Raw genomic sequence first — 24,215 nt, 5'->3', positions numbered from 1 at the left:
TCTTTTGCCTTTCCATATTTTAGTTATTCAAGCAGAAATAATCATTTATATGATTTTGTTAATACCATGCCATGGAAAATAAATTGGACCGTGTTTCATAATTAAACATCTCTAACCTCAATTTAGTTTTAACTTCGCAAAAGCATATATTGCATTAAATACTTTGCTATTCACAATGAAAGTACCAGCAGAATGGTCACAAAAAGATTCAAGCAATTCTTACCATTTTCATTTTTATTTAATAAGTTTACATTGTTAATGACAATAAACTAAAATGTAGTACTAAACATAGTAACATAGTACTAAAGGTCGCATTATCATCTTGGCAGTTTATCTGTTCAAAGTAATTCCACTTACAACTTGAGCTTTGAAGGTATTTCCATTTGGAAGAAGTTAACTCTGCAGCTTATTGGTCGTGAACGGTGTCACCATTAAATTGTTAAAAAAATGGGTCTTTATAATCTTGTTTCCCCCTTGGCTAAATAGTCAAAGCAAGTAGACATGTGAGCTGTTTCTATATGGTTTCCATTTCTACACTTAGCAGTGTGAAGCAGGAGAGTACAAAGGGAAAAGGCAGGAAAATGGGATTGGGTGGCAGAGATTGAAAGGCGGAGTAGACTCGATGGGCTGAATGGCCTAATTCTACTCCTATAACTATGTGAACTTGTGAAATAGTGTAGCACATGAAAATAGAGGGAAGGGTCACACTCCACAATGATTGCAATGCTGGTGATTGGGTAAATCAGCGTTGCCCGATGTTTCAAGGGACTGATAAATGCAAACGTCCTGCCATTGTTGGGACTAAATGTGGTGAGTGGTATTTAATGGTAGCCTGGAACTCCGAAAGAGAAAGTGTATTGTGACTGGAGATACTTTTTTTGGGAACAGATTCCATGCTGTGATCTGCTGAGGACACACCAGGGGTTTCTGACAATATTTTAGAAGACTGAGAGAGAGATCTAAAAACTACAGGGAATAGGCAAAGAGATGACCTTCCAGACACATACTCAGCAGGCAGTGGAAGCAATTTGTTCCGAGACGTAGCTCTATGAGCATGGATGCAATGCAGGAGGAAGTCTAATGATCTGGTAAATTATCAAACAGAGTGTATTTTATCTTTAAAAACACATTCCAAAGTGCTCCAGTCGGCTCATCTACTTTTCAACACTGCACGGTTATCATCCACTTACTAAAAAACTCAATTACTCAATATTCAATCTCTAACTGAATGTAATTTAACTCATCTGGACATATTTAGGCACAGTGCAACCACATCTCACAGCTCATAAATATTGCTGACCATGATCATGACAGCCACCTCACCTACATATATTGCAGGATACGCTCCGCCATATTTTCCTCGTCCTTGTTGAAGGTGGGACATGGAAGAAGCCAAGCAGGACAACCAATGCCCATGCATTTTATTCCCATTGCTGCCTATCCTACGAATGGGTCACTTTCATCAGTGGTAGCTGGCGACATCAATGAGGAGGGTATCTGCATTTAGTTTTAGTTTTTAGTTTTAGAGATACAGCGTGGAAACAGGACCTCTGGCCCACCGAGTCCACGCCGACCAGCAATCCCCGCACAATAACACTATCCTACACACACTAGCGACAATGTTACCAAGCCAATTAACCAACAAACTTGTACTTCTTTGGAGTGTGGGGAGAATTAAAGTGTCCAGCAGCTACAATGGAGGAGACTGAGCTTACAATGGCCTGTTTCCTTTATCTTCGTTACTTTTTTGCATATCTTTCATTCATTGTTCTTTATCTCTTCACATCACCATCTATATCTCTCGTTTCCCTTATCCCTAACCAGTCTGAAGAAGGGTCTCGACACAGAACGTCACACCCATTCCTTCTCTCCAGAGATGCTGCCTGGCCCGCTGAGTTACTCTAGCTTTTTGTGTCTATCTTCAGTTTAAACCAGCATCCGCAGTTCCTTCTTACATACTTCATTATAGAAACCTGGGCAATATTTATCCCGACCTTAGGATGTTCGGGTCTGTCCCCACCACCACCAGCACTATCACCAGCACCACATCCCCTTTTGCCTTCAAACTCCATCCCCCTGCTCGACTCAGAAGAAATGAAAACCATTACGTTTCTCACTGGCTTGGTTGCAGGAGTTGCAAGAAAATTGCCTTGTGGTCATCAATTGTATTTGGAGTCATAAGGTCATAAGGAATAGTAGAATTAGGCCATTCAGCCCATCAAGTCACTCCGCCACTCAATCCTGGCTGATCTATCTCTAGTTCATGCAGAGTAGTTCATGCCCTTCCTCTCCCCTAGTTCTCTGATTATTTTGCCCTTCCTCCTAGTTCTCTGATTATCTTCTAACACTTGTCCTTGGACTGTCACCATTTGTTCTTGCGGTTTTTTTTTCTAGCCGGGCACGGTCGGGTCAGCTATTTCTCAGGGTCCTTAGTCTAAATCAATTATCCCTTTTTTACCCCTCTCTCACATGTATTAATCAAGAATCTATCTACCTCTGCCTTAAAAATATCCACTGACGGCCTCCAGCCTTCTGTGGCAAAGAATTCCACAGATTCACCACCCTCTGACCAAATAAATTTCTCCTCATCTCCTTCCTAAAAGAACTTCCTTTAATTCTGAGGCTATGACCTCTAGTCCTAGACTCTCCCACTTTTGGAAACATCCTCTCCACATCCACTATATCCATGTTTTTTTCCAGATTTTCTATTAGAGTTCATTCCCTTTGCCATCTTCTCCCACGAAACAAGGCAAATAAACTATTTTAATGTGACTGGAGGCCTGGCACAAGGGTGCCATGGTAGGCTGGATCACTGGCAGAGCAGCCCACCACTTGGCTGAAGTTTAAACCTCTGCAAAGTTCCCCTGAAGCTTTGGCCTGAGCCTTGGAAGATCCATGTGTAGGCATAACACAGAGAACGTGACAATGGAGAAGTTATGTAAGCGTGCTCTCTTGCCTCTCCTTTCCACAATGTTGAAAATAGTTGTGCAGACTGAACATGAGTAATGCCACAGCATACCCACTCAGCAAAAGGTATTGGCTAGTCACCTCTGTTGATTTACATACTAGACAGGTTCTAACAGCACTGACTCATTCATGAGGTAAACTCACTTATATAACTAACGAATGGGGCCAAACCCAGTTACATAATGTTCCAAGTGAGCAGAGTTATCACAATAGCATTTTGGGTGTTGAGGAAGCCACCAGCCTGTACCACTACCTGTGCGACAAAAATGTGCAGGAACTCAGCCAGATGATGGGCGTGCGGGAGGACCACCTGGAACTCTAAAGGACAATGGAGCTGAAACTGGCATCCTTAAACGTGCGCAGTGTGAAGAGCACTGCGCGATGTGTAACCGCTTTGCAGTACCTGGCCAAGGTAAAGGCGGATGTGACTTTTCTACAAGAGTGCGGGCTGCCACACCTTCGCTGCTATCGGAGGTGGTCGCGATGGTGGCCCCACGGACTGTCGGTATGGTCGGGGGGCAATGATTGTCGTGCGTCCGGTCTGGGGATCTTGCTGCGGGGAGGGGGCTTCACCATCACTGAGGGGGGGGGGTCGTCTCTTGGTGGTGGATGTAATGTACCGTGGTTCTCCGCTCCGGCTGATTAATGTGTATGCCTCACCCAGGCGGAGCGAGCGGTTGGCCGTCCTCCAGCAGCTCCCACCGCTGCTGGCCACGTCTAGACCGCTCGTTCTGGCCGGTGACTTCAACTGCATCATCGATGCGGCTGGACGATCCGGCAGTGCCAACCACAGACTGGACGGCACCTCCAAACTCCTGGTGGAGACGGTCAAAGATGCAAAGCTGCGCGACGCCTTCAGCGACCCTGCAGGCGGGGCCCAGCCGCGGTTCACCTGGTCAGGACCGAACGGTTCAGCCCAGTCCCGGATAGACTTCCTCTTCACATCGAGGGCCGTCACGGTCAGACACACCGACCTCGCGCCGGTGTTCTTCTCTGACCACTGCCTCCTTCAGGCCTCCTGTCACCTACAGGAGGACCGGAAGGCGGGCAGAGGGACGTGGAAGTTAAACGTGGAGCTGTTGACCCCGGAGAACATTGAGAAGCTAAAGAGGGACTACGCATGTTGGAGAACTGTGAGGCCCCTCTTTGACTCCCCGACACTCTGGAAGGAGGCAACAAAGGAGAACATCAAGAAGTTCTTCGTCTCCAAAGGTGTTCAGAGAGCAAGACAGGGTAAGAGGGAACTGTGCCAACTCCAGACAGATTTGCAGCAACTGCTCCTTCTGCAGAGGAGAGGGGTGGATGTGAGGGAGGAACTGAGAGAGTTGAAGGACCGGCAAGCTCGGCTCTTTACCTCTGAATCCTCCAAGATCATCTTCCGGTCCAGGGTCCGCCATGTTGAGCAGGATGAGACGTGCTCACGTTACTTCTTCCATAAGGTTCACAGGGGGAGCTCTGTGATCAAAAGCCTTAGGGAGGAGGACGGCTCGGTAACATCCTCGCAGTCAGACATGCTCAAGATCTGCAGATCGTTTTATAAGGATCTGTACGATGTAAAGACCACAGACAGCACTGCCTCCCAGAACTTCCTGTCCTCCATCACGGAAGTCTTGGACGACAGCAAGCGGGAGAGTCTGGACCAACCACTGACCCTGGAGGAGCTGACTGGCTCCATCCGTTCTTTTGACTCGAGTAAAACTCCCGGAGGCGATGGCTTACCGGCAGAGTTGTACTCGGCTCTGTGGGACTGGGTGGGCCCGGACCTGCTGGAAGTGTACAACGATATACTTCTAGCCGGCAGCATGTCAGACTCTATGAGGAAGGGTAGCATCACCCTGATCTACAAGCAGAAGGGGGAGATGAATGACTTAAGGAATTGGAGACCCATCACATTGTTGAATGTAGATTACAAGATCCTGTCTAAGGCCATTGCCAACCGGGTCAAGTCTGCTCTGGGACAGGTGATCCACTCGGACCAAACCTGTGCTGTACCTGGCAGGAAAATCTCAGACAGCCTGGTGCTGCTGAGAGATACCATTGCCTACGTGGACAGACGGGTGGATGCCTGTCTGGTCAGCTTGGACCAGGAGAAGGCCTTCGACAGGATATCGTACACGTACATGAGGGACGTGCTCTCCAAAATGGGCTTTGGGGAGGGAATCAGGAAGTGGATACAACTGCTCTACTCCGATATCTGTAGGGCAGTCCAAATTAATGGGTGGGAATCAGACAGCTTCCCCGTCAGGTCTGGAGTCAGGCAGGGTTGCCCTCTCTCCCCTGTCTTGTTCGTCTGTTGCATTGAACCCTTTGCCGAATCCATCAGGAAGGATGCGAGCATAAGAGGAGCGACATTGCCAGGCAGTGGGGGCACTCAGGTCAAGGCCTCCCTGTACATGGACGATGTCGCCGTCTTCTGCTCGGATCCAGGGTCGGTCCGCAGACTGATCAGCGACCAGTTTGAGTCGGCCACGGGGGCCAGGGTAAACCGCAGGAAGAGCGAGGCCATGCTCTTTGGCAACTGGCCTGACCGATCTTCCATCCCCTTCACCATCAAGCCTGACTTCCTGAAGGTGCTGGGGATCTGGTTCGGGAAGGCTGAGGCATGTAACAAGAATTGGCTGGAGCGGATAGCCAAGGTGGGGAAGAAGCTGGAGCTGTGGAAGCAGCGCTCCCTCTCCATCACGGGGAAAAACCTGGTCATCAGGTGTGAGGTGCTCTCGGGGCTGCTGTACTTGGCGCAAGTGTGGCCCGTCCCTCCCTCCTACGCCAAGGGGATCACCCGGGCCGTCTTCCGCTTCATCTGGGGGTCGAGGATGGACCGGGTGAGACGAGCCACAATGCACAAGTCGGCAGACAACGGGGGTAAAAGCGTGCCCAACGTCGCCCTCATTCTGATGGCCACCTTCGTGTGTGGCTGCATCAGGCGGAGCATAGAGCCAAGGCACGTGGGCACCAAATGCCACTACCTGCTGAGGTTCTACCTGTCCCCGGTGTTGCGAAGGATGGGCCTGGCGCAGATGCCACGCAATGTGCCAGTCAGCTGGACATTGCCGAACCATCTGTCGTTTGTGGACAGGTTCTTCCGGACCAACACCTTTGACCACAAGTCCATCAGGCAGTGGTCAGCACGGAACGTCCTGCAGGCACTGCAGGGGAATGACTCCATGGATCCTGTGGCGTGGTTCCCAGAACAGACAGCCCAGCTTGTCTGGCAAAATGCCTCATCGCCAGAACTCATCAACAAGCACCAAGACCTGGCTTGGCTGGCGGTGAGGGGAGCCCTCCCAGTCAGATCCTTCCTGCACCGCCGGAACCTCACTACCAGCGCACGCTGCCCTCGGGACGGCTGCTACGGAGAGGAGACGGTGGCCCACCTCTTCAAAGAGTGTAGATTTGCCAAGAGAGTCTGGAGAGGTCTGCAGGGGTCCCTGTCACGATTCATTCCGAGCAGCTCCGTCACAGAGGACTCTGTGCTCTACGGACTGTTCCCAGGGACGCATTCGGAGACTGACATCGAGTGCTGCTGGAAGGTCATCAACTCGGTGAAAGACGCTCTTTGGTCTGCCCGATCCTTGTTGACCTCCCGGCGGAGCGAGCTGTCCGTCAAGGAATGTTGCCGACTGGCCCGCTGCAGACTGCAGGAGTACGTGCTGAGGGACGCACTGAAGCTTGGTGCAGCCAACGCTAAGGCCCTGTGGGGGAGGACCACAGTCTAGGGTCCTTCCGCTGCTGGACATGGGGGGCAGGGTGTGGTGGAGAGAGACGCCCCTCCAAATAAGGGATACTGGGTAAATGTCTAAATGTAAGTAAATGTCTAAGTGAATGTCTGTATCAAATGTAACCTCCGGAAATGTCGGATAGGCTTGTTTAAAAATATGTTTTGTGAATGATATTTATTATTTGAATAAAGTATTTTTTGATATTAAAAAAAAAAAAATTGGGGTGTTGTATTGTTACATAATTCTTAAATTCCAGTGGACACATTTAGAATCCATTGGTTCTGAACAACTAAACTGGAATATCAGGTTTAGACTGTTTGAGTTCTATCATGCGACTTCCACTTAGCTTAATTCTGTTTGACTTTCGGAATATGTCTTTTATGAAAGACTCTTAATTCTTTGCCTTCTATTCTATTTTTTTCAATTTGTCGCATCATGTTATCACCAAATTTAGCTTAGTACCCCACATTCTCCTTTGGTAATGCAATATTTGAAAAGATATCCCATTTTTCCAGCCTCAAGGAAGCTATTTTAGCAAAGGCTTTGCTTATAGGAAATTAATTTTTACTTTTATAGAACTTGTATCATTGTGTTCGCTGGTGTTAAATTGGTAGAAATAATGGATGCAAAATTTCTGTTCCCAGTAATAATTAATTTTTGGTGGACATAGCAATTTATCATGTCAACATAGAAAAGAACAGCACAGCAACAAGTAATTCTTTTTTCCTTCCAACTCGTCTTCAACACGGAGGAATACTAATTTATTAGGTGTGAACGGATGGGAGATAATGCACAGGGAACTTTATTTGACAGGCTGCCAAAACACATCATGAAATCCAGTATCAGTTGAAGACCCCCATGTCCATTCGATCTGATTGTGTTCCATTGTAATACCGCCTCAAGTGCAACAAATCGTGCAGGACCATGAGGAAAAGAAGAGGAGAGGGGTTAGTGGGATAGTCCTTGCAACTTGAGGTTGTGGTTAGTCCATGGTACAGCATTCTCAGGACAATGCAGTCTTCTTTCCTTTGACTGGTGCCAGACTATCACTGGCTGTCAATTAACAGGCTGGCAACATTTTGAACAGAATGTTCTCAACAGAGCAGCCTATCACCTGACTGAAGTTTAAACCTCTGCAAAGTTCCCCTAAAGCTTTGGCCTGAGCCTTGGAAGATCCACGTGTCACCATATGGAGGCATAACACAGAGAACGTGACAATGGAGAAGTTATGTAAACTTGCTCTCTTGCCTGTCCTTTCCACAATGTTGTCAAATAGTTGTGCAGACTGAGCGTGACCAATGCGCCAGCATACCCACTCAGAAAAAGGTATTGGCAAGTAGCTGGTCAACTCTCTTCATTTACATACTAGACAGGTTACGACAGCACTGACACATTCATGAGGTAAACCCTCTTATATAACTGTTTGAACAACTAAACTGGAATGTCAGGTTTGGACTGTTTGAGTTCTGTCATGTGAATTCCACTTAGCTTAATTCTCTTTGACTTTCGGAATATGTTTTGGACACTTCCTCTTTGCCTTCTATTCTAATTTTTTTTTTAATTTGTTTGCATCATGTTAACACCAAATTTAGCTTAGTACCTCACATTCTCCTTTGGTAATGCAATATTTGAAAAGATATTCCAGTTTTCCAGCTTCAAGGAAGCTATTTTAGCAAAGGCTTTGTTTATTGGAAATTATTTTTTACTTAGATAGAACTTGTATCATTATCGAAGGTATCACAGAATGCTGGAGTAACTCAGCAGGTCAGGCAGCATCTCTGGAGAGAAGGAATGGGTGACGTTTCGGGTCGAGACCCTTCTTCCTGACCTGCTGAGTTACTCCAGCATTTTGTGATACCTTCGATTTGTACCAGCATCTGCAGTTATTTTCCTACACAACTTGTATCATTATGTTCGCTGGTGTTAATTTGGTAGAAATAATGAATGCAAAATTTCTGTTCAGTAATAATTATTTTTTGGTGGACATAGCAATTTATCGTGTCAACATAGAAAAGAACACCACAGGAACAAGTATGTTTTCTTTTCTTCCAACTCGTATTCAACACTGAGGCGTACTGATTTATTAGGTGTGAACGGATGGGAGATAATGCGCAGGGAACCTCATTTGACAGGCTGCCAAAACACTTCATGAAATCCAGTATCAGTTGAAGACCCCCATGTCCATCCGATCTGATTGTGTTCCATTGTAATACTACCCCTAGTGCAACACATCGAAGAATGACGACGTTGCAACCTGATACTCTGGCTGAATCCTGTCACGCTTTTGCCAATTTGCGAGACACCGCTCTTCATTTAGGAACATCATCGGGTGTCTGTAAGGACTATGATGACTGTGCCAATGTCAATAAAAAGTGCCAAATGATATACTTGTTGGATTGGATGTTGTGGAAAAGTGTCACCATTTACCCAATGTAGCAGCTAACATTCCCACACGTCTAATCGATTGTGTGAAATTCTGCATAAGTGTAAGAAGTGATAAAGTGCAATCGGTCAGATTGCTGCTGGTGTTCCCAATGCAGGAAGGAGCCAAGGTTGTACAGTTCTCCTCTTACGATGGAGAGTATGCATGGCCATTGACCAAATTGATGAGTAACAGCTATGAAAACCAGAGATATTAGCAGAATCAGATGATTTCATTTTCTTTGAAGGTATTTGTGAGTGTTTTAAGTATTGTTTAGTATTTGACACGGTTAAGTTTTCTATCAATGTAAATTACTTAAAATATATATATATTTTAATTTGCTGAATGTTTCTGGAAGCTTTTGAATGTCACAAACATTACTCTGGATCTCAAGTTACATGAGGACCACGCCAGTTAGGTAGGTAGGACAATTTATAAATTAGTAAAGTGCAATCGCTGATGTAAGGGAGGTGAAGGCTCCAACTAATTTGTACCCTGGAGCTAGTATCAATCATGTGCTGACCAAAATCCCAGAAATATCAACAAGATAAATTATCCATTAATTTAGTGATATTGTTGTATCGGTACAATATTGGCAGAATGCTGGAGGAGGTGCAGGTAAGGTCCATGGTAACAGGTATGAAGGACTTCAAGTATGTGAAGAAACTGGACATGTTGGTGTTGATCTCTTTAGATCAAAAGGACTACATCTATGGTGGTTTAATGGATGATGTTCAAAATCATTATGGAGCAAATATGTTGTTTACAGTGGCACCTTGGTCAGTAATTAGAGGACGCCAATTTAAATTGATTGGCCAAAAGAACTCAACATAATAAGCGGAATAAAAATAATATTGTGAATTGTTACATTCTGAAGACATGGATGAAACACATTCAATAGTAACATTTTTGACCGGACTGGATTAAAACACAAAAGGAAAAATTGTTGCAGGACCATGAGGCAAAGAAGAGGAGTGTGGCTAGTGGGATAGTCCTTGCAACTTCAGGATGTGGTTAGTCCAGTCTTTTTCTATGGTACATCATTCTCAGGACAATGCAGTCTTCTTTCCTTTGACTGGTGCTAGACTATCACTGGCTGTCAATTAACAGGCTGGCAACATTTTGAACAGAATGTTCTCAACCCTCAGGCCTGTCAAATTGAACTACTAAAACTCTGTTGACAGTGTAGACAAAACACAAATAAAATGAGCAGACTGCTATAGGATAAGTCATAACGCTTCAAATGTTCAAGTAAACGTTAAAAAATCCGTAATCTATTGACAGCATTGCCATTAAGTTCTCTGAAAGAAAATGTAGGCTTCTATTTGTTTTGATGCATTATATGGTAGAAAAACAGGTATAATTAGCAAAACTTTGATAAGCCTATGAACAGCATTAAAATCTCTGAGTCAAACCCAAAAGTCTGTATTAAACGCAGCATACAAGAACCGAAGGCTGGTCCTAAATAATGCCCATGGCAAGATCACTATCTCCAGCCAAACAAGAAATTTGTTTGTATTATAGGGGACTTCAGCCTTTTAATTAGGATGCCATTATATGTAGCGTGGTTCTAACCAACAATATCCACTCCAGTCAAAGGGTGAACTGTATGCTGAATGCATTGTCTGGTCAGGTGAACAGTAAGGACCAAGGGAACACTACTCCTATTCTGTCTGGGCAGAGGTAAGGTGAGAGCAGAAGTGTGGGAAATGGAGGGACTGCAAATGAGTGCTCCATCATCCAACAGTGGAGGGAAAGCCTTGTTTACTGAAAGAGGACATTCCAGAGCCTCATGGTGAGATGCTGCAGAGATGGGGAAAAAGGGAAAGTTTCTTCTTTCCTTACAAGAGGCAGGGCAAGAGAAGGTGTAGTTAAGGTAACTGTGGGAGTTGGTGGGTTAATAGTAAAAATCAAGAGAGAGAGAGAGAGAGAGAGAGAGAGAGAGAGAGAGAGAGAGAGAGAGAGAGAGAGAGAGAGAGAGAGAGAGAGAGAGAGAGAGAGAGGGGGGGGGAGGGACGGAGGGATGGAGGGAGGGAGGGAGGGAGAGAGAGAGAGAGTCATTGTGACTTGTTAGGCGATTAAAAATGCATACACTTTTGCAATAAAGTGTTTCATTTTCAAGGTGTTTACAGTGAATGCAGCATTTAAAAAAACAAGTAGCAGGTTTCAAAAGATTATGGTGGAGAAGACTGGTGTACAAGGCACCCTGTGAGGATTCAGGGAATTACTGACAGCCGTTTCAGGTTTTCTGCATTTAATTTTATGTTGCAGTCCAGATCTTTCAGTTTTCTGCTCTTTTGTATTGAAGGTTAATAGCTCTTTTATTATTTTCTTGGCAGACTACATTCAAAAATTGATTAAAGTTCAGCATTAATTGAAGGATTTTATTAAAAGTTCTGTCAGATGATTTTACATTAACTTTGATGATATTACTTGTAAATATTCTACTGTATAAATTATTGCAAAATGTAATGCTATGACATGCTGTTATTGAACACCTTGGATGTTGAATGGGTTGCAAAATGTGTGCAGCAAAACTACACCGCGTTAAGTATGCAGGTATGGAGCTAACAACCACTGTAGTTGGGTAGATGGTGGCATTTGATGCCGGTACTATCATGTTGCTTGGTGTTCATGATAATTCCTTGCAGTTGAACAGTTGTTTAAGCAGCAGGAAAGAACGGCTCGCTCTATTTCTAGCGATCATCTATTGCTTGCGGTTGAGTTTATTCACGGCTGCTGGTATTTTACAAGAGATCGGTGCTTCCCATAGTTTCGTAGGATGAGGAGTGGTGTTCTGAGAGCTGTGTTGTTTTGATTTCATAGCTTCTGCACTCCATTAGCAGGCATTCCCCAAGGCGTGGGACATGACTGAGAGAATGAACAGAACAGAACACACCCCTCAAACTGCTCGATGTTGGTGGGGAAGAAGGGCTCTCAGAGAAAGACCATTTCCACCTGGGTCCAGGGCCGTCTTAACGCATGGGCCTGATGGGCACTTGCCCGGGGCCCCACGAGCATAGGGGCCCCATGCTGATCTGTGTATGTTAAGTGACTTGCAATAAATAAATACTACTTTAAAAATGTAGGTTCAATAAGTGCTTTTTTCGCAACATTTTCGGTCCCTAAGTGCTTTGCTTTTCCATCTCTAAGTGCTTCTCACAGCGTTCTGTAAGTGCTTTTCGCAACAATGTAGCACCCTAAGTCCATCGCTAAGTGCTTTTCGCTAAGTGCTTTTCGCCGGCACGACAGGGGGGGGGCTGGTAGGGAAAGGGGGGTGGGGGAGAGTAACAGTGGGGGCGACGGGGAGGGTGGGAGGAGGAGAGAGTGGGGGTGGGAGGAGGCAGAGTGGGACTGGGGAGCGGGACAGCAAGGGTGGGGGTTGGTGGTGGGGGGGGAAGAGAGAGTGGGGGAAATGGGGGGGCTGGGGAAAGAGGGGTGGCGGAGAGTAACAGTTGGTCTGGGGGAGAGAGAATGGGGGGGTCTGAGAATGGGCACTGGGGAGTAATAATAATAATAATAATAATAATAATAATAATAATAATAATAATAATAATAATAATAATAATAATAATAATAATAATAATAATAATAATAATAATAATAATAATAATAATAATAATAATAATAATAATAATAATATTAATAATAGTCTATTGAAGTTCAGAGCTTATTTGAGGTTGTATTTTTTAATCGCCTGATGGCTGTAAGGAAGAAGCTGTTCCTGAACCTGGACGTTACAGTTTTCAGGCTCCTGTACCTTCTTCCCAATGGCAGGGGTGAAATGAGTGTGTGGCCAGTATGGTGTGGGTCTCTGATGATGCTGGCTGCCTTTTTGAGGCAGCGACTCCAATAAACCCCTCAGATGGTGGGGAGGTTAGAGCCAATGATGGAGTGGGCAGTTCAAGTTGTCGAACCAGGCCGTGATGCAACCAGTCAATGTGCTCTCTACTGTACACCTGTAGAGGTTCAAGAGAATTCTCTCTGACATACTGAATCTCTGTAATCTTCTCAGGAAGTAGAGGCGTTGATGTGCTTTATTTATAATTGCATCAGTGTGCTGGGTCCAGGAAAGATTTTCGGGAATGTGCACGCCCAGGAATTTGAAGTTTTTGACTCTCTGATTTGAATTTAATTGAATTGAATAAGCTTATTGGCAAAGTATGTACACATACAAGGAATGTGCCTTGGTACTCCGCTCGCAAATAACAGCACGAACATACAGTAAACAATTAAGAATAAAGCATAAACATTTTTAAAAAAACACTATAGTCTAAACATGTGAATGAAATAAACCAGAACAAAAAGAGACTACAGACGTTTGGTTATTGAGTAGAGCTACTACTCGTGGAAAAAAGCTGGTTTTATGTCTGGCTGTGGCTGCTTTGACAGTCCGGAGTCGCCTTCCAGAGGGAAGTGCTTCAAAGAGTTTGTCTTCAAAGAGGGTGAGAGGGGTCAGAGATGATCTTGCCCGCTCGCTTCCTGGTCCTTGCAGTGTACAGTTCGTCAATGGGGGGGAAGGTTGCAGCCAACAACCTTCTCAGCCTCCGGATGTCGTGCTTGGCTGCAGCCTCCGGATGTCGTGCTTGGCGGCTGAGCCAAACCAGACCATGATGGAGAAGGTGAGGACAGACTCTACGATGGCAGTATAGAATTTGGACCACCGTTGCCTGTGGCAGATAGTATTTCTTCAGCTGCTGCAGGAAGTACATCCTCTGTTGAGACTTATTGACTGTGGAGTCAATGGTGGCCCCCCATTTAAGGTCCCTGGAGATGATGGTTCCAAGGAACTTAAATGACTCCACAGATGATGGCGAGTGGGGGGAGGGGAGGGGGAGCTCCCCTAAAGTCTACTATCAATTCCACTGTCTTAAGAGCATTGAGCTCCAGATTGATGCAATGGCACCAGGACACCAGCTGTATCACTTCCCATCTGTAGGCAGATTCCTCCCCATCCTGGATCAGTCCAATCAGAGTTATGTTGTCCGCAAACTTGAGAAGCTTGACAGTGGAGTCTGTGGAGGTGCAGTCATAGAAACATAGAAAATAGGTGCAGGAGGAGGCCATTCGACCCTTCGAGCCAGCACCGCCATTCATTGTGATCATGGCTGATCGTCCGCAATCAATAACTCGTGCCTGCCTTCTCCCCATATCCCTTGATTCCACTAGCCCCTAGAGCTCTATCTAACTCTCTCGTAAATCCATCCAGTGATTTGGCTTCCACTGCCCTCTGTGGCAGAGAATTACACAAATTAACAACTCTCTGGGTGAAAATGTTTTTTCTCACCTCAGTTTTAAATGGCCTCCCCTTTATTCTAAGACTGTGGCCTCTGTTTCTGGACTCGCCCAACATTGGGAACATTTTTCCTGCATCTAGCTTGTCCAGTCGTTTTATAATTTTATATGTTTCTATAAGATCCCCTCTCATCCTTCTAAACTCCAGTGAATACAAGCCTAGTCTTTTCAATCTTTCCTCGTATGTCAGTCCCGCCATCCCAGGGATCAATCTCGTGAACCTACACTGCACTGCCTCAATTACAAGAAAGTCCTTTCTCAAATTAGGAGACCAAAACTGTACACAATACTCCAGATGTGGTCTTACCAGGGCCCTATACAACTGCAGAAGAACCTCTTTACTCCTATACTGAAATCCTCTTGTTATGAAGGCCAACATTCCATTAGCTTTCTTCACTGCCTGCTGTACCCGCACGCCAACATTCAGTGACTGGTGTACAAGGACACCCAGGTCTCGCTGCACCTCCCCCTTACCTAACCTAACTCCATTTTGATAGCAATCTGCCGCCAAAGTGGATAACCTCACATTTATCTATATTATACTGCATCTGCCACACATCTGCCCACTCACTCAACCTGTCCAGGTCACCCTGCAACCTCCTACCATCCTCTTCACAGTTTACACTGCCACCCAGGTTTGTGTCATCCACAAACTTGCTAGCGTTGTTTCTAATTCCCTCTTCCAAATCAATAATAGTTGCGGAGTGCCAACACCGAGCCTTGCGGCACTCCACTCGCCACTGCCTGCCATTCTGAAAAGGACCCGTTTACTCCTACTCTTTGCTTCCTGTCTGCCAACCAATTTTCTATCCATGTCAACACCCTACCCCCAATACCATGTGCTCTAATTTTAGTCACCAATCTCCCGTGCGGGACCTTATCAAAGGCTTTCTGAAAGTCTAGATACACTACATCCACTGGCTCCCCTTCATCCATTTTACTTGTCACGTCCTCAAAAAATTCCAGAAGATTAGTCAAGCATGATTTCACTTTCATAAATCCATGCTGACTTAGACTTATCCTTTTACTGCTATCCAAATGCACCGTTATTACCTCTTTAATAATTGACTCCAGCATCTTTCCCACCACCGAAGTCAGGCTAACTGGACTGTAATTCCCCATTTTCTCTCTCGCTCCTTTCTTGAAAAGTGGGATAACATTAGCTATCCTCCAATCCACAGAAACTGATCCTGAATCTATTGCACATTGTAAAATGATCACCAATGCGTCCACTATTTCTAGAGCCACCTCCCTGAGGACCCTGGGATGCAGACCATCAGGCCCTGGGGATGTATTATCCTTCAGTCTCATTAGTCTACCCAATACTATTTCTCGCCTAATGAAAATTTCCTTCAGTTCCTCTACAACAGTCGTTGGTGTAGAGAGAGTAAAGGAGAGGGGAGTGTACGCAGCCTTGCGGTGCTCCTATGCTGAGGGTCTGCGTGTCTGAGATGTGCTTTCCCAGCCTCACATGCTGCTTCTTGTCTGTCATGAAGTTGATGATCCACTGGCAGAGGGGTTCAGGCACAGTCAACTGGGAGACTTTGGAGTGTAGTAGCTCTGGCACAATGGTGTTGAATGCAGAGCTAAAATCCACAAATAAAATATTTAACACAGGATTGTGAGTCCTCATCTTTCCTCTTCCAAATTCCGCAATCAGTTCATTGGTTTTACTGATATTGAGAGCCAGGTTGTTGTGCTGGCACCATTTGGTTAATTGGTCGATCTCATTTCTATACTCTGACTCATCACCATCTGTAATTCGTCGAACAACGGTGGTGTCATCGGCGAACTTGAAGATGGAGTTTGCACTGTGTCTGGCTACACAATCATGAGTATAGAGTGGGTAGAGCAGGGGGCAGAGCACGCAGCCTTGAGGTGTTGCCGTACTGATTGTTAATGAGGAAGAAGTATTTCTGCCAATTCGAACAGACTGTGGTCTTGGATGAGGAAGTCGAGGATCCAGTTGCAGAGGGATGTGCAGAGACCCAGTTCCGTGAGCTTGGTAACCAGCTTGGAGGGAATGGTGGTATTGAACTCTGAGCTGTAATCTATAAACAACAGCCCGACAAAAGTGTTTATATTGTCCAAGTGGTCCAGTGCGGTGTGGAGAGCCAGTGAGATCGCATCCTCCATTGACCTGTTGTGATGTTAGGCGAACTGTAATGGGTCGAGGTTCTTGTTGAGGTAGGAGTTGATATTCTCCATAACCAACCTCTCAAAGCACTTCATCACCACAGACATTAGTGCCACTGGTCGATAGTCGTTGAGGCACGTCACCTTACTCTTCTTGGGCACTGGTATTATTGATGCCTTCTTAAAGCAGGTGGGAACCTTAGACATCAGAAATGAGAGGTTGAAAATGTCCGCAAATCTCCAGCCAGTTGGTTTGCACAGGTTTTGAAAACTCGACCGGGTAAACCATCAGGTCCAGGCGCTTTCTGAGGGTTCACCCCCCTGAAGGATCTTCTGATGTCGGCCTCTGTGACTGTGACTGTAATACCGTCAGGGCGTATGGGGGTTCGGGAAGACACATCAGTGTTCTCCCTATCAAAGCATGCGTAGAATGCACTGAGCTCGTCAGGGAGCGATGCTTCGCTGTCACTTGAGCTGCCTCCTGGTTTTGCCTTGTAGGAGGTGATGGCATTCAAGCCCTGCCTCAGTTGCCGAACATTCGCCCCATCCTCCAGCTTTGAGCGGAAGTCCCTTTTGGCCTTTTTGATGGCCTTGTCAAGGTCGTAACTGGACTCCTTATAGACCTCTGCATCACCAGACCTGAATGCCCGGGATCTGGTCTTCAGAAGAATGCAGATCTTGGCTTCTGTAAATTGTCCCTGGTGTATAGGATGGGATAACATTGAACTAGTGTATGGGTGACAGATAGTGTACGGGTGACTGATGGTGGCAGATGATGAACTCGGTGGGCTGAAGGGCCTGTTTCCATGCTGTATCTCTAAAAAGCTGTTTTACAACATGTGATGCTTTATTGATCATGGCACAGAAAAATGATGCAAGGAAGTAGTGCTAGAAAAGAATAAGATTCTTTAGGCCACACTTGTCGAACTGGATGCTGCCATTGTTGATATGATAAGGAGAGTATTTACAGCAGATTTATGGGAATGTTCCCAGGACTAGAGATTTATTTTTGATTGCGATGCAGAATGAGCTGAAATGAGATGTTTTTTAGGCTAAAGGGACATTGAGTTAAAATGTGTTGTATAATATGAGATATAAATAGGGTGATTAGAAAGGACCTGCTTCAATTGACAGTAAAATTAATAACTAGGTGGAATGGTTTTGCCGTAAATGATGAAAGTTCATATTTCATAATATTCATATTTTTTAAAGACAAAGGCTATTCAGTCTATTTAATCCATGCTGCTCTGAGAGCATTCCCAGTAATCCTACTCCCCAACTATCCCCCTCAGTCACTCTTCGCTCTCACACGTCCATCAACTAAATTGCAACCTTCCAACCAACTGCCTAGAAATTGAGTTACTTACAAAGGTTAATTACCTGATAACCTTGGGGGTGTCGAAGGAAATTGGAGAGCCCAAGAGAAATTGGACGAGGGAAAACATGCAATTGCCACATAGACGTCAGTAGGGGTTACAATCAAACTTAGGTTGTTGGAGCTATGAGATAGCAGAACTGCCTGCCGCACCAGTGTCAAGCCAAGACATGCTTAAATGATATGCACAAGTACTCTGAATTACAGGTGCAATAACAAATTTTGCTTGGAGCCGCATCAAAAGGCAAATATACAATAAACTATTGTTTTTAAATGGCACATCAAATTTCCAAAAGAAAGAAGGCTATGCAAAAAACTGAACTTCAGTACAAAACATAATTTGAAAAAAGTAGTCACAAAATGCTGGAGTAACTCAGCGGGACAGGCAGCGTCTCTGGAGAGAAGGAATGGGTGGCGTTTCAGGTCAAGACCCTTCTTGAAAAAGGTATCGGCTTTCCGCTGACCCTGACATAGAAACGACAGTTGCTTTGGGGCCGTGGGGTATGGGGAAGCTACCAATGGCTTGATGGAAGTTAGTAACATACCTTGAAAGGATGGTGATGGCAGAAATTTCAGTTAAGAGATATTTTGATGAACCCTAACCCATAAACATTTGGACTAAGATCTGAAATAGAGTCATACATCGTGGATAGACATAAAAAGCTGGAGTAACTCAGTGGGACAGGCAGCATCTCAGGAGAGAATGAAGGGGTGATGTTTCAGGGTCGAGACCCTTTTTCAGACCCAGACTCAAACACAGCGTGGAAACAGGCCCTTTCGCCCAATTTGCCCACACTGGCTAACATGCTACACCATCTACGCTCGTCCCACCTGCCTGTGTCCATATCCCCAGACTAAACGTCCTATCCATGTGCCTGTCTAATTGTTTCTTAAAGGTTGAAACGTGGAGTTAAATCGCGCCTCTATTATTATTTTTTATGACATTATCCTCTTTGATTCTCTTCATTGCAAATTATTACTCGAATCAGAAGGAATACGCAGCTCCCAGGATATCACTCGCAGGGTATCCACTTGGGAACCTGGGACCAATTTCTGGACCATTGTTTTTGTCTGCATATTATCCCTCACCATAGTGCCAGCCACACAACAGTAGCCGCACCCATGCTTGCAAGACCGTGTGATTGGGCGGCCTATGTTACAGTCCCACTGCGATATATTTTTAAAAAGAGCAATTACTTAGCGGCGAGGCGGTGGTGTGCGGCTGCGGTGGGGATTTACAGCAGCGGCTGCGGTGGGGATTTACAGCAGCGGCTGCGGTGGGGATTTACAGCTGCGGCTGCGGTGGGGATTTACAGCAGCGGCTGCGGCGGCGGCTCCCGGACACACAGCACACTCCACGTGAGGCGACCGATGGCCAGGTCCGTCGGCCAATGGCAACGCGCCGCCGCCCGCCGAGACCGACGTAACAATGGAGGGGGCGGTTCTCCGCGAGAGCTGCTGACCAATGGGGAGGAAGCGGGGCGGGGCCCGTCACGTTCTCTGGTGTGTGCAGCGGCGCGAATGTAGCGAGCAGCAGCCGCCGAGTTGCTACAGTGTAGCGAGTTACAACAGCGGTGTGAATGTAGCGAGCAGCCGCAGCCGCAGCCGCCGCCGCCGCCGAGTTGTTACAGTGTAGCGAGTTACAAAACAGTGGGTCGAGTTGCAGCAGCTGAGTTGGATCGAGTACAGCGAGCCCCAGCCATCGCCTCAGTCCACAGCCGTCGGTCGGTCTGCCGGCAGCACGAGCGCTGCCCGACCGGACTGTCGCTCCACTTGTTCTGCTTCTTCCTTGAGTTTCTTCTCACCTCCCTGAAAACGGGGTAAGATCTGCTGTGTTTTCCGCGCCTCTGGATAGATCACGGTTCACCCGATGAATAGGTCTCGCGGTTTTAATATACAAGGATTGAATTCACTGCGGTCAGAATGATTAAGGTGTAGGAAGGAGCTGCGTGTACTGGTTCACACCAAAGATAGGCACGAAATGTTGGAGTAACTCAGCGGGACAGGCAGCGTCTCTGGATGAGAAGGGAATGGGTGACATTTCGAGTCGAGACCGTTCTTCAGACCTTCAATCTTAAGGTCTTCAACTTTTGGCTTTTAATCAGTAGATCTGTTGTGTTACGCAAGTTACGCAATCCCTCTGATGCTGAGGAAACGTGTTTGGAGAGAGATTAGGTGATCTGGTCCTAGACAGTGGTGGTGTTATATTCACCGTGAAGTGATCTGCGTTGAACACTCAGCGAGGTAAGTTAAGGCGACCTGGTGGTATACAGCCAGTTGTAAAGTGCTAGCGAGTTCAGTCTTTCTGTCGTGCTCAGTTGTAAAGGTATAAAACTTTGATCGATTTTGGTTTCCTAAGTTTTTTCCATTTAACTGTACAATCGATATTTCAGCCGGCGCCGAAAGACGAGACTTGTTCTGATAAATGTTTTTGCCCTGCTAGTTTAAACAAAAACTATCAGGAACATGAAGTTGTGATTGGTGTTATGCAGTTTTCTGATACCCGATGATTAAGTTTATTGTGAAACTCGGTTTTTGTTTCGTGTCGTTACAGCCGGAGCCAATTTAGTGTAAGAAATGTGAGAATACAAACGAATTGTAAAATACAGTATTTAGAACAAATATTCTGAACAGATAAGCCGCAGTTTGGAACATTCAAAGAATCCCAACGGCAGAAAGAATGCCATTCGGTCCACTATTCCTGTGTTTACTTGTTCAACTAATCCCACTGCCAAACCTAGCCTAGCCTCACAACCACTGCTGTATTTGAATGGGTGCATTTGAATTTGACCAATAATATTTTGGTACCACAGGGGGAGAAACCCCTGACTTATGCATTATGGAGGCAGCAATCTATAAATCAATTATTACAAGCCTGCAGATAATTCATAATTCTGTTAAATAATCCAGGTGCTGCCAAATCCAGGGCGGCACGGTAGCGCAGCGGTAGAGTTGCTGCTTTACAGCGAATGCAGCGCCGGAGACTCAGGTTCGATCCTGACTACGGGTGCTGCACTGTAAGGAGTTTGTACGTTCTCCCCGTGACCTGCGTGGGTTTTCTCCGAGATCTTCGGTTTCCTCCCACACTCCAAAGACGTACAGGTATGTAGGTTAATTGGCTGGGTAAATGTAAAAATTGTCCCTAGTGGGTGTAGGATAGTGTTAATGTACGGGGATCGCTGGGCGGCACGGACTTGGAGGGCCGAAAAAGGCCTGTTTCCGGCTGTATATATATGATATGATATGATAAATGTTACATCTTCCATACCAGTGCTGCACTTGCCTGGGGTTTTCCCTACATGGCAAACAATGGACTCGCACTACAAATATGCCACTTGCATTGATCACCAAAGTGGAGCTACCTTTGCTCCCACAGTGCCCAAACAATTGGAGCCAATTTTTTTTTGCTGGATGGCCATTTGTCACTTATCCCGTTATCATCTTTGCTCAAAGTTATCTTTGGTTAATACTGTTGAAACATGTATACAAATGTTGGCAAGAATGATTGCATTATTCTAATCTGTCATGAATGTGATATTTAGAACAGTAGAACTGTACAGCACAGGAACAGACCCTTTGGCCCACAATGTCTTTGCCAAACATGGTGCTGAGACCAGCTTTTAGCTGCCTTCATGTGATCTATATCTATCCATTCCCTGCAAATTTATGTCCCGATCCAAAACTCTCTTAAATGCGACTAACATAGTACACTACCCCTGGCAGCTCATTCCAGGTACATCACTCTCTGTGAGGATGTAGAAAAAAAACACTCCCCCTCCATCTCCTTTTCACATTACCCCCCCCTCACCTAAAAGCTATGCCCTCTCATATTTGATATTTCCATCCTGAGAAAAAGGTTCTGACGGTCTACCCTATCTATGCCTCTCATAGTTTTATGCATTTCTGTTGGGGTCTCCCCTCCACCTTTTGTGTTCTAGAGGAAACAATCCAAGTATATTCAAAGCAGTGTCTACTGGACTTGTATTATGAAAATGAGTGGGCTACCTTCATTTTTCGGAAATACACTGAATACATTTCAAAAAATGCGATTTGACAAGTGACTTTAATCACAAATTCCTAGGCTTTAGTTTTAGTAGCTAAAACCTCCTAATCCAGGCATCATTCTGGCAAACCTCCTCTGCACCCTCTCCAAAGCCTCCCCATCCTTCCTGTAATGCGGTGACCAGAATAGCAATCAATACCCCAAAAGCAACTAAACCAATGTCCCGAAAAGTGACTTCCTGACTCCCGTACTCAATGACTTGGTTATGATTCCAATGCTTTCTCATTTTTATACAGACTCCAGAGAATGGCCACTTACTCAGAACCTGGATTCCAAGAGGCAGAATTGGTGCTGCATCCAAGTAGCGGCAATATTCAGGATCAAACACCGGATCAAGCAGAGCAGCAGATGCACGATGATGTGAACATGAAAAGCAATGGCTCCAGTGGGATCGATTCAAATGGGAATGAGTTTTCGGATAGTTCAAGCAGCACTGCCAGCCATAATGAAAAAGATTCCGCTTTGCACTTGGATTCAGTAAAGAGAAGCCAAAGGTAGGAAAATTGAACTTGATAGAAAGTACTCTGGCTGCTCCAGCATTTAAGTGCTGGGCAACCAAAAATGGGTAATTCGGTTGTGCCGTCTGTCATGTCTGCAGATCCTATTGAAGATGAAACCAGTGTCTACTGGACTTGTATTATGAAAATGAGTGGGCTACCTTCATTTTTGGAAATGAATACATTTCAAAAAATGCTATTTGACAAGTGACTTTAATCACAAATTCCCAGGCTTTTGTTTGGCACTTTTAATCTCTGAGCTAAATAACAGACTGAAGTACAAGTCATATAATTTTTTTTAAATTTTGTTTTTAATAGTAGTGCATATTTTAGTTTACAATTAAGTTTTTGCAAAAATTCAGCTCAAGCCCTCCATTATTACCCTAGCTTTCGCATGTGTTCCTCCACTTCTTTTACCTGTTGAATAAATACTGTTGACAAGCTATTGCCTTTCACTCACTACCTTGATTTTGTGTCGGGCAACGGTGGGATTCTTGCTAGTTACCAATGAGGAAAGTAAATTTAACAGAATATACGAAGTATAAACTAGTGTTTCGATAATAATTGAATAATTTCCCTGACATGGATTCATGTCTTGGAAATGTCTCCAGTAATTCTTGTGTTTGACACACATAACAAAATGTCTGTTCTCTGCACGGTCTGTGTTCTTTCAGCATCTCTACAAAGTTTTCGTCACTGGATGAAGATTAGAATTGTAGGCCAGCTTAATATCTTCTCCCTAAGCTTAACCTATCATTGAGCCTCGCAAGCATTGCCTGGTGTGGTATTGAGCTAAAGCACATGCCTTCCTTAACTGGACATTTTTCGAATATTTCTTGAATTCATAATTATAAATTAACTCTTCTGAAATAACATGGTGCCCTGTTTATGAAGATCTGTATCACGGATGTTAAACCAGAACCAATTTTTGACTAAATAATAATCATTGTCATTGCAATATGTTGATTCACTGGCTCTCCCTATTCTCAAGTGGTAGGGTGGGGTGCTTTGGATTTTATAGGTCTTGCATTAGATCAGTTATTGTCTTGCTTTGCTTGTTCAAAAATATAATATTTCTTCTGGTTTGAAAAATATTACTGATTTAAGATTTCATTCTTGAAATGAATGTTATATGAGCAGTATCGTAACCTTCTAAAACTCATTGGAATAGTCAGGAAGCAACCGCAGGAACACCTAATCCTAGTTACATAACACTGCCGCTCACATGCACTTTCTGAGCTCGAGGCTAATCGCCAGGCTTCGTATGTGTTGCAACTATGTTATATAAGTAGTCAAGAGCAGTTTATCAGGTTCATCAACATTCTTCTAGAATTGAGGGAAAAAAACAAATATTGGAGGAACTCGGCAGGTTTGAAAACATCTATGGAGGGTAATTGGGGGGAGAATAAACATGCAAGGAAAACGTTTGCTCTTTTGCTACAAAATTATGAATTTCTAGAATCCTTTTTCTGTTGGTGTGGAGAAGTGAGTCTGAAATGGGTATTTGCTTCAATTCTAGAAAAATGTTGATGAACTTTGACGACAAGGGTTAGATTTGTGGAACTGTTCCACTGGCTGTTGAACTGTACAGGAGTTGTATTTTTGCTGCATTTCATTGAGATTCAAATAGATAGTTCGGGTGGTGTATCTGATTTCCACTTGGTCTTCATGAATAAATATGATCCCAAATAAGCAATAGCCCCTTGATTTTATTGTCATTTTGCATTTCTGGACCTGTTTA

At 44.9% G+C, this 24,215-nt stretch overlaps 1 protein-coding gene across 2 annotated transcripts in view; it reads left to right on the top strand.

Annotated features, from left to right (window-relative positions):
• The first annotated feature begins 19,439 nt into the window (after window positions 1-19,439).
• The window catches only part of per2 (period circadian clock 2), a 33,003-nt gene continuing 28,227 nt past the window's right edge, over window positions 19,440-24,215 (top strand). Inside the window, exons 1-2 of one of the 2 annotated variants that reach the window (XM_078410023.1) lie at window positions 19,440-19,734; window positions 22,214-22,471. In XM_078410023.1, coding sequence (XP_078266149.1) covers window positions 22,224-22,471 — 248 coding nt within the window. In that variant the 5' untranslated portion in view covers window positions 19,440-19,734; window positions 22,214-22,223. Of the gene's footprint in view, window positions 19,735-20,095; window positions 20,159-22,213; window positions 22,472-24,215 lie in introns of those variants that run through there. The other variant, XM_078410025.1, reaches the window with a different exon arrangement.

The sequence above is a fragment of the Rhinoraja longicauda genome, chromosome 13 (genome assembly GCF_053455715.1).
Source record: "Rhinoraja longicauda isolate Sanriku21f chromosome 13, sRhiLon1.1, whole genome shotgun sequence".
NCBI classification, from domain to species: Eukaryota; Metazoa; Chordata; class Chondrichthyes; order Rajiformes; family Arhynchobatidae; genus Rhinoraja; species Rhinoraja longicauda.
The sequence above is the reverse complement of the archived record's forward strand: the minus strand, read 5'-3'. Positions and strand labels throughout refer to the sequence as shown.